General features: G+C 34.0%; 2 protein-coding genes across 5 annotated transcripts in view; one reads left to right on the top strand and one right to left on the bottom strand.

Annotated features, from left to right (window-relative positions):
• LOC117123576 overlaps positions 1–5,383 on the top strand; it is a 14,240-nt gene extending 8,857 nt beyond the window's left edge. For all 3 annotated transcript variants that reach the window (XM_033269557.1, XM_033269556.1, XM_033269559.1), the window contains exons 9-12: positions 962–1,052; positions 1,612–1,735; positions 1,875–2,061; positions 2,865–5,383. In XM_033269557.1, coding sequence (XP_033125448.1) covers positions 962–1,052; positions 1,612–1,735; positions 1,875–2,061; positions 2,865–3,022 — 560 coding nt within the window. In that variant the 3' untranslated portion in view covers positions 3,023–5,383. The remainder of the gene's footprint in view (positions 1–961; positions 1,053–1,611; positions 1,736–1,874; positions 2,062–2,864) is intronic.
• Positions 3,194–10,524, bottom strand: LOC117123577. Of its 2 annotated transcripts, none has more exons than XM_033269560.1 (6): positions 10,362–10,524; positions 9,224–9,341; positions 8,341–8,562; positions 7,777–7,919; positions 6,970–7,167; positions 3,194–6,644 (listed from the first exon to the last, which is right to left on the bottom strand). In XM_033269560.1, the coding sequence occupies exons 1-6, from the start codon at positions 10,373–10,375 to the stop codon at positions 6,530–6,532; spliced, it is 810 nt and encodes a 269-aa protein (XP_033125451.1). In that variant the 5' UTR covers positions 10,376–10,524; the 3' UTR covers positions 3,194–6,529. The 2 variants fall into 2 exon arrangements, with proteins under 2 accessions (XP_033125451.1, XP_033125452.1); XM_033269561.1 differs by having other exon boundaries at positions 9,224–9,338.
• Positions 10,525–10,669: the final 145 nt, after the last annotated feature.

The raw sequence follows: 10,669 nt of genomic DNA, 5'->3' as shown, positions 1-10,669 counted from the left end.
ATACAGTACACCGCCTGTGAACAGCAGAACAGGAACCATCTCAGATCCATGGCAACAGATAGGACGCCCTCTTCCAAAACTTATTACTTTTTCTCTTCGGTAATAGCACATGAATGGCGCCCTCTTGCTAAATGGGAAACTTTTGAACCTTGACCGATGCTTCTATTTGTTACGCGTAAATCGCGGAGAACGCTATCTTGTGTTTATAAGATCTTTGGTTTTTAGTAATGAGAAAATATCTTGCTGTCACAGGAATTGAACCCAGGACTTGTGGATTTCTTTTTTAAAAGATATAAATAAGTCTAATAATTTGTTTATAAACATGTAACTATATTTTCTCACTAAACACATCAACTCGGCAATGAACATACTGTATTTAAGTGCCATATAAATTTGTGGCAAAACGCGCCGTTTCTTGCAATTTCTAACTTAGCACAAGCTCCCAAAATGTTTGAGAATCAGAATTTTAAACATTTTCAGGTTTGTGCATTTTATAAGATATATTAAAGAACGTTTCTGTAAAATATCAATCTCAAAATCTAACTTAAAAATATCTTAGAATTATTTTTAAAATACAAATCTTAATAATTAACTATTGATTTTAGAGTCTTTAGAAGCTTTTTTTCAAAACCTACATGAATCCAATGAATTAGATATTGCTAACTTAGCTAATACTTCACCAATTTTCATAATATAAATACAATTTTAAAGAAGAATTCATGCAGAATCTAAAAAATACCAAAAACTCAAATTTGAATTTTTCCTACAAATGGCTGGTTTTGCCAGAGCTGGTTACATATTTTCTGTGCTACAGGAAAGATAGAATGGAAAGTAAAGATTAATAGGAACAAATATAGAGGGGAATAGGTCTTCAATATGTTCCAAATGAAGTTGATTTAGTTTGCACCTAATGTTGGAGCAGTTTGTACATATTATTAATTTGTTAATCTTATTTTTTCAGCTGTTCTGCCGAAGTATGGAAGAGTGGTGATTTTTGAAGGGATTATTCCACATTCTGCAAGACCTCCAATTTCTACATTCAATGAAACAAGGTGAGGATGCTTTTGGAAATAGATTTCTTGCAATTTTAATTTATTGTGAGTAACATCTATAGAAGTATTGACTTAAGGTGAATGGATGGGGACACAATGGAAAACTAGGAATGGGGGTGTGCCAGGTAGAGGGGTGAGGTAATTTTCACTACTTGAGTGTAACTTCTTTTCTTGGCAAGATTTTAGTCAAGCCTTGGAAGATGGGAGCATTTTTCTGGCATGTGCACCCTCATCCTCAGTAGATACACTACCTCTATACTATCTATGTTAAGCTACAGTAATTACAGGCCGCCCTGTTGGAGTGAGATGGAGGGAGGCTCATTGATTAAGTGTGTAGGGGGAAATAGGTCACAAAGTAAGGTGATATGAGGTGATTTTGATCTACTTGCGTGCGATTTTTTTTTTTGCTAAAGACCATTTCAATGGTGGTGGGGAAGGTGGGCGTGCACTACACTGTGCATGCCCAAGACATGCCACTGCCAAACACATCATGCAGAGCAGGATGTTTACATTTTAATCAGACATGGAAAGCTTCAGTTCTTATCATTTCTCTTCGCAGACTTTCTTTTGCTGTGAAGCTCTCAATCACTGAAGAAATTGGCAGGAGGAAAATGTTCCTACAGAGCTTTGATCACGAACTTGCATTGCATTATGTTGCCAATACCATTCTGGAAAAACATGATGTAAGTCACATGATCTTAATTTTCAAACATGTGATTGTTTAATATACTTATCATTTAGCTTGTCAATTTCAAATACCACTTCTTGTACTAAATTCTGGTACTATTAATTTAATGATATATTTTGTTTTATGTTGCCTAGCTACCAGAATTTGAAACGTTATATCAAAGGTCACTAATAGAACAAATTGATGAGCAGAGGGAGGTAGACTGGAGATTAGCAGCGTACTCATTTCGGGGAGAAAAAACTGATGATTCAGTAAGGGAAGACAATATTAACAAAGAGGATAAAGGTGATGAGGATGATGATGATGATGATGAGGATGAAGGTAAGTTTTAATTATTTAAATTTGAATTTTGATGAGATGCATTGGGTCAATTCTACACACATAGGTATCTACCCTTGAGACATTTTCAGTCCTAAATATCCACTTATTCCAACAACTAATTGTATAATCAACAGAAGCTTATAGTTGTGACTTGTCTCTAGGGGTGACTTCCTTGGTTGTGCTACCTATGTCAGTGTTCGGGATTGCCTCAGGGCAGAAATGAATTGTTGATCCGTCTTTTTTGTAAATTGTAAAAACAAGTTTTGGTTTTATAATTTGGTATCAAGCACATAGACCCACTGTGCATATGCACTATATAAATGTTAATTCTTATTATTATAATTATGTTATGGTTTTGAAGACCAGGTAAAAGAAGGTGTTTTAGTGTTTTTTATCACCTGAAGCCACCACTGGAATCACTGTTGGATCCAAGGGGAAGGGGTGGCAGTTTATAAAGAAAATAGAGAAAAAAAAATTATGTGCAAGTTCAAATGTTGGTATTCAAGTCTGAGAGTGCAATTTCCGGCCATCTAGAGGTGCCATAATTAGTAATTTTATTTTCTCCTCCATTTATGAAAGTCTTTCTCTGGGTGCCCCTCCCCCATTTCAAGTTCCTGGATCCTGGGAATAGTGAAAAGACGCTTATGCCCAATGGTCAAAGAACACAGTAATGCTTTGTTAAATAATATCGTTTTAATCTTTTTTAAATAAGAAATTCAACGTTCTTTTTAATATAATTTGGAATGTCCCAAATTTCTCTAACTATTACTTTTTTTTGGGGGTTTTTTTTTTAAAAAAAATAGAATTTGAAGTTGTGACAGAACGTGAAGATTATATCTACAGTTTGTTGAAGAAGTTTGCAGATGATTCAGACAAGTTAAAATTCCATTTCCAAGAATTTTTGGATGAGTATAAAAGCTTTGAACATGAATATGCAAAAAAGGTTTTAAACATCTTTTAACTTTCTAATTTTGAATACTTTTGTGCCATTACATAATTCATGTTTAGGAATATTTAAATATTATATTTGTTAGGTGCTGGTCATGAAGATTTTTTATTAATATATCCTTTTTTTTTAAATATTAACATTTTTATCTTTCTCATATTTTTTTTTTTGAATTTTGAAATGATGCTTTCTCATACTTGTTTTTGAATTTTGAAATGATGCTATTTAGGAACATGCACAATGTATGCATAATGATACCTTCAAAGCTTACTAAAAAGTTATGTTGAAAATCACTTGCGGAAAGGTTACAACTGTGTATTCCATAGTGGTATACTTGGCTTTATTTACCAAATACGTAGTTGGATTCCCCTGATTTGTTTTGTCTAGACGATAAATATATGCACACACGTGTAGGTGATGTGTGTGTACATTTATGAATGAATATATATACTTGGCGAGTTGAATGGCTGAGAATTTAAGGCAGGGGCGCCGCTGGTTCGAGTGACAGGCTTGCCTAAGGTTTTGGTGGTGGAACAAGTCTTCTCGGAGAAGAACTACAAACTGTAGGCCCAGTATACACAATTGGCTCATGTGAACCCAGTACTGTACATCTTTGAAGAGGAGTAGGAGGTTACCCAAGTGTACTGGTCCATATAGCCCGATGTAACTGTAAATGTAAACAAAGTATGTATATGTATGTACTGTATTATTTTTATGTATATATATTTATCAATAGCAAGGCACTGTTTTTTGCTTAATGTTATGACCTACTTCCATACCTTGTGTCATTGAAGTGCTGTAGGAATAGGGTTTTACATGCAAGTAAATATTTCCCATGCAGGCCCTACTTTTTAGTGAATAATTTGACATAAAAAAATACATTCCATATCATCAGCTATATGTAATGAGTTTGGACTAGTTGGTGCTTTGGTAAGAAAGAGGAAACAAAGAGGTAAAAAATTTATAATTCTGGCACCTCAGACTTAAATTGGAATATAATTATCTTTCATTTTTCTCTTTTTTTAATATACAGTATAAACAGAGGGAGGGGTAGGGCCTCTTGAATTTGCCACCGACAGTAGTAGGTCAAGGTAAAGGTGCTTTTTTCATTTCAAATTCAGGTCCAGATCTCAAATCCAGTAAAACCAGGATAACACAATTTCATTGTTTTTCTATGAATTTCCATAATTTTTTAATGAAATAGTAATTTATCCATTGCAATTTGTTGAACTTAGGAAATTTCTAAATATACTGTAGTTGAAGGTCAGATTTGCTTTCTTTGCATTTAAGGCTCTTGTGCACATGCCATTGTTTTTGTAAATTAGTCTTCCAAATCTTAGTAGTCATATTTTGTATTTAACTTTTCACTTGCTAATAAGATTTATATTGAAAGTTTGAATTGATTTAGCCTAGTGAGGGTGTTGGCCAGGGAACAGTTAAATTACATTCTATTTCATATGAGATATTTTCTAAATATTTTTATATATTTATTATATGAAATATTTTAGTATTTAATATTTGAGGTACAGTATAAGTAATATATAAAAATATTAATATGAATCATACCCCTCATCATAATTTTTGGATGAGCATAAACACTTTAAACATGAATATGCAGAAAAGGTTTTAAACATCATGTAACTTTCTAATTTTGAATACTTTTGTGCCATTACATAATTCATATTTAGGAATATTTAAATATAATATTTGTTAGATGCTGGTCATAGAGATTTTCTATTAATAATATTTCCTTTTTTTAAATATTAACATTTTATTTATTTTTCTATTGTAAAAAAATTGTAAACAATTTTATAAAATGTTTGTTACACTTTGTCCACACTATCAAATTTGATGTGACAATCTTGCGTGATATGCCCATATGCGGGCATGATGAGATCGTACAGTTGAACTTGCCAAAGTCAAATCCAAAATGACATTGAATGAACTTGACTAAGTCGAATCCAAAATGATAACAAAAAAATTGTTCGACTTAAGCCCAGCCCCTTGGATATTGTTGCTATTACTATTGTTGCACTGTTCTGATTGGTCAGTTGTTAAGCTTGATTGACATTTCAGAGAGGTCTATTATCAGTGGTGTATCCAGGATATTGAAATGGGAGTGCTGAATAGGATTATTACATCCAACGAGTTTTACGCACGGTGCAAAACAAGGAACGGAGCATTTTAATAGCAATGACTGGACCACAAATTAGTTGTACAATCTAAACATCTCAAGTAACTTACTTAGTTATTCATTCCCATTAATTTTTTTCAAGTTTGAATAAAAAAACAAAACTGGTTATAGCTTGTTATACTTTCTCTATCAGTTTCTCTCTAATTATCTGAACTGCTATATTTTGAAATAAACAAAAAAAAAGAAGCACTTATTTGATAATAAAATTTGTATCTTTTATTTCAATAGTCAATAGCTTAAATTAACTCCCTTTATTTACTTATAATATTGACAACAGATAGTATGTGTATTTTAAATATAGTACACAAAATTATGGATTCTCTATCAATATAATATAAGTGATTGTATGCTACAAATTTAACTCAGTCCTCACAAATGCACACACCAGTTCTGAGTGGTGGGTCCAAGGTAACCAAGGAGAGATCAATAGTAGTCCCAGATAGGCTGCCATATATGTTGAACAAAGGATCTTTCTAAGACACAGAATGGGTGCTTAATGAGAATCGGTTAGCACCATACAACTGGGGTGCAAGGTATGGTTAAGCCCCTTTATATTGCATCTTCCACAAGGAGCATCTCCTCTGTGGAATTCTCTTTCTCAAGACTTGAGTATGTCCCAATCTGTTGACATTTTCAAGAGAAACCTGAAGAGTTTGCTGTACGAGCGCCTTTGAACATTTTTGATGGATTTTGGCGTTATATAAATTCCTTGATTGATTGAGCCCTACATCAAGGCAAATTAAACATGTCAAAAGCAGATGGAAAATATTTCACAGCTCCCCAAATCCTACCTATAAATCCTAAATAAATGTATAATACTCAAGATAAATTTCTGTAAATTATGGCTTGTTAAAACAGGTCTCCTAATTAAAGATTCCCCCACCCCCGAAACAAAAAGTGGTTTAATTGGATTGGGACATGTATTACAATACTAACAATATTAATTTCACCTTAAGTAATTTATACAACTGTACAATATTAATATTTCTTGTGATCAATATTTAGACATTAGTATGTCTATATTTTAGGGGTAATCATCAGACTTACTTTGCATTAGGTACAGTATGATCTGATCAGGGTGATGGATCCCGCCCAGGATGAGCTCCAGGATCCTTCTGACCCAGGGTCCCACCTTCGGTGTAAATAAATTAAAATGTAATAAAAATAGTGTATATAAAATAAACTATAAGTATAGAGCACAGAATTTGTTGGTTTCTCTTAAAATGATGGTCTGATGGATGGCTAACAAAAGTAACAAATGATGGAAAGAGTACATTTGAAAATAGGTATTCTTCTAATAATGTCTGTTGTTTGATATCGCCACTGAATTATGACAGGATACATCCTCTTGTGGGCATATCAAGATCTTCAAATTCTTCCAAATCAGAATCAAGCTTTGGGATGCCATCTAATTCTGCAAGGTGTGGCAGACTTCTAAAAACCCTTTAAAAGTAGTAAAAATTAAGGAATTTAACATACAAAGAAAGATATAATAATTATGCATTCTGTCAATGATAATACTGTATAAATTGCACTACTTTGAGCAGCAGTCACAGCAATGCCCAGTGGTGAGGCATCATGGGAGTCACAATGGCTGACAATATGGAAGGTAAACTTGGCCTCTTTGACAGGGCTTAGTCTCCCTTTCTTCCATGTTGGTGCCGCCACTGACCCTTTTTATTTCTTTATAAATACAGAATGAGTTGGCAAAAACAGTTAAGCGCCAGAACACAATTATCAATGGTTTAATTCAAGTCTAAGCCCCTACCTTTTTCTGTAGTTGTCAATGAAAGTACATGGATTCCTTCTAAGGTTGAGTACCTGAAGTTCCTTTCCGCCAATGGATCCTATACCATCCAATGTCTCAATGGAGTTGTCTGCTAGAAGTAGAGTTGTAACATTACGACATTTAGGAAGTTTGGAGAACTTTTTGAAGTAGTTCTGACTAAGGTTCAATATGCGACAACTGTAAGAAACAAGAACAAGAAAAAAGCTACACTTCTCTTCGTAAAACAGAAAATCAGGCTTTTCCTTATTGACGGGAAATTGGGGAGGGGGTATCCCCCACTCTGAAATGAAAACATTTTTGAAAATAATAAGATGAGGGCATCTTGACCTAAGAAAGGTGTTTGGCTGCGATCTGCAGTTGCAATAATGGTACAGGCATCAAAAGTCATTAATAACCTGTAAAAATGTCATTTGATGATGTTTTTCGGTATCTCATCTGTGTCCAAACTATTAATTTATTTAGGCCTATCCAATTCAAGCCAACATTTGATATAAACATTTACAAATATTATTTTTTTATCCCCTTTATTCTCTAATTTCCCAGACAGGGTGGCAAAGCCTCCCCGATGAGGGGGCTGTATCCTCCTAGCCCTGCCACTGTTGGTTTGGACAAAGTTTGAAAAATCCAAGCACCTGTGCAAAAAGATAAAATATTGGGATAGAAGAAAAGGAAAGAATAAAAACCAGAACAAAAAAGAAGGTTTTTCCAAAGTAGCAAGATAAGACATTAAACAATATAATACTGTACTATAATAGTTTTTGTTGCTTCTTTGTTTACTTCACTTACATTGGGAGATTTATTGAGTGCATGTCTTCAAGGCTATTGTCAATCAGAGTAATTTTTTCTGCTCTTAATATTCTCTTCATAATTCTGCTAAAGTTTTCAAGTTGATAGGGGTGTCCAAGCTCTTGATATGATAAATTAACATACTACAATAAAACAGAAAATAATTTGAAGATGAACTGCCTTCAAAATATAGTATACACTTCAAAATAAAATAAGAAGAAATTGACAAATCTGCATAAATATATATATTACTTAGTATTAGAACAGTATGGCAGCAGATTTAAGAAGAAAAAAACATAAACAGTAAAATATATTTGAAAAAAAACCTTTGTCTAACATTCCCTCTCTCCTTCTAGGGACTGGAACCCAGTCGATCTCTCCCCTGCATGTAGCTTTACACTTTCAAATTTGTTTTACCACCTCTGCCTACCATTCATCCATAGTTTTTCTACATCTTTTCACCCACCTAAAGTTATATCTCCTCTAATTATTCATTCCTCCACCTCCCAATACTTCTTCTCTTACCACCTCTCAACAAACAAAAAGGTAATCAAACACACATACCACTGCATTTTCCCAGTCCTCTGTTTTCTTTTGGTAGTTTTTACATGCCAGACCCTTCATTCCATGATAGAGCTTTCTTCCGTGCTCATCTTCCTCTTTGTAGAAATCTTGTTCCTTACGCTCAGGGCCTCTACGCACACGTGGGTTCTGTAACTGCGTGCCTCTAATGGCATTTTCCCTCAAGTCATGCCAAACTGCATACCGATACATATGGGATGGAAGCTGAATCATAAGAGAAAATATTATATTTTATAGTACTTTGCATCTCTTGGTAAAATCAAGGAAAATTTGTTGTCGGCAATACTGTAAAAGATACAGTCGAAATATGTGTCCAGGTGCTAATACAATGGATTAATAAATGTAACATGATAATATTAGTTTTAAACAATAGAACATACAAATCACTGATATTAAAAAATATATATACATTTACCAGAACATTTAAAAAGAAAGACATAATTATTCCTGATAATGATATATTGTATTAATACCAGGAGACTTAACTAAAACCGAGAAAATATGGCAAGTTTGATATAAAATATAGGCATTATAAGATGACTATCTACTATTTTTATTAAGTACAAAAATGGAGTTGTGTACAAATGAAATAATAGGAAGGTTTTCTTTATAATACCATCAGTATACTATCCCATCACCATCGCTGTTGCTGTTGTCACCACTGCTGTCAACATCCTCATCACCACCCATACCGTTTTACCGTCACCATCACTGCCACCGTCATCATAATCATAACCACCATCATTATTTTTGTTATTATTAACAATGTCATTATCGTTATTTTTATAATAATATTGACACAGGATTCATAAAGGTGCAATAGGCCTACATACAAACAGCAATGCACTGTAATGCATTTACTTACCTGGGATGGGCCTGTGACCTTTGCTACATCAGTCTGGGGCTGGGCTACTGGCTTATGAATCGGTACACTACCAGGAGCATTGACACCCAATGCAGTGCCATCATCATTTAATTCACTGCTATTAAAATAAAAAACATAATTATTTTATAATATTTAATAATACCAATGCCACTCTTATATAATAAACTTTACAGCAACAAGCAATAAATAATTTTTTACTTTAAAAGCTACGTAAACTAAAAACAGATCCGATATGTTTTTTGGGGTTTTTTTCCGATGTGCATGTACGCTACCGGTTAGGTGTCCACAATAGGGCTCCACCCACCGATGTCGAAAACGTCACTGTCACACCCAAGTGTACACAGGCACTCCGTTAGGTAGTATGCTGGGCTACTGATAGCTTCCACCTCAGAATAGGCCCTCGGCTCTACTACTGTGCATTGCAAAAGACAACGATGCTGTCTAGAGTAAAGAGTAGGTGGGGCCCAGCTCTTTACTACAGAATAGTTTGAGGGATGGGCTTCTGCCTGCTTCTACCCGGCACTTGTATGAGATTGTTTTTTCTTTTGTGTTTTATAAAACTAAAAGTATCTACAACACACTAAAGATAAAATGAGACAATATTTATATTTAATTTGCTGTATTTTCATTATTTTAAATTTTATTTTTACTACATTTATCTACTGTAAAATTTGACTGAGGATGCTTTATTTTTCAGTAACTGGTTTGGTGCGAGGGGACCACTTAAATATATCCCTCTACTACAGAGTCATCTCCAATATAATTATCTCTCCTCCATGAGATGTTTATTTATAGTTAATTATTTTGCTTGTTGTTAATATCCTGGGTTTTTTTAAGCAGTGGATATTGTTACACCAAAAGAATTATGCTTATTGGAGTTTAAGTTTTTTGTTGAAGATATTATAGAATATATCAAATCATAATTATATAACTGATGTGTTAGCATATTATAGGCCCACCTCGAATGATGGTGAAGCACCTAGGCTGCTTACCCATGCCAAAATGTCCAGTCTACCTACGATTTCATTTAAACAACGTAGGAAGGATGGTTGTTGTACTTGTTTGTAGCTAGTTTAGCCCTACCTAACACTTAATTATCCACATAACAACTACCTACCTATCTTCACTCATTATATGTTTTCTTCCAGTCTTTCAATTACATGGGGATACATATAAAATATAAAAGGTAACCATCGAATAATAAAATACAATCCCTCGTTTTATTGTTGTCCTTCTTGCTTAGTATGAACGTCCATTCTTAGCAGCATATTTACCTCTGACGTCATTAGTTGTCATGGCAAACCACAACAATTACTACAGCACTGTACCTGTTTCATGCTTCAGTGAATCTGAGCTGATCAAAGTCTGCCTACCAGTAAATGCATCCTCATAAACAAACACAGTAAAACCCTTACTGAGCAGTAG

This window comes from Anneissia japonica, unplaced genomic scaffold (genome assembly GCF_011630105.1).
Source record: "Anneissia japonica isolate Jap-2015-1 unplaced genomic scaffold, ASM1163010v1 scaffold287714_len2871179_cov188, whole genome shotgun sequence".
Classification (NCBI taxonomy): domain Eukaryota; kingdom Metazoa; phylum Echinodermata; class Crinoidea; order Comatulida; family Comatulidae; genus Anneissia; species Anneissia japonica.
The sequence above is the reverse complement of the archived record's forward strand: the minus strand, read 5'-3'. Positions and strand labels throughout refer to the sequence as shown.

Coding starts and splice junctions, on each gene's coding strand:
- LOC117123577 (XM_033269560.1), bottom strand. Junction 7,920..8,340: donor AGGACTGGGAAAATGCAGTG/GTATGTGTGTTT, acceptor GTTTTATTGTAG/TATGTTAATTTATCATATCA. Junction 7,168..7,776: donor CACTCAATAAATCTCCCAAT/GTAAGTGAAGTA, acceptor TGTTTCTTACAG/TTGTCGCATATTGAACCTTA.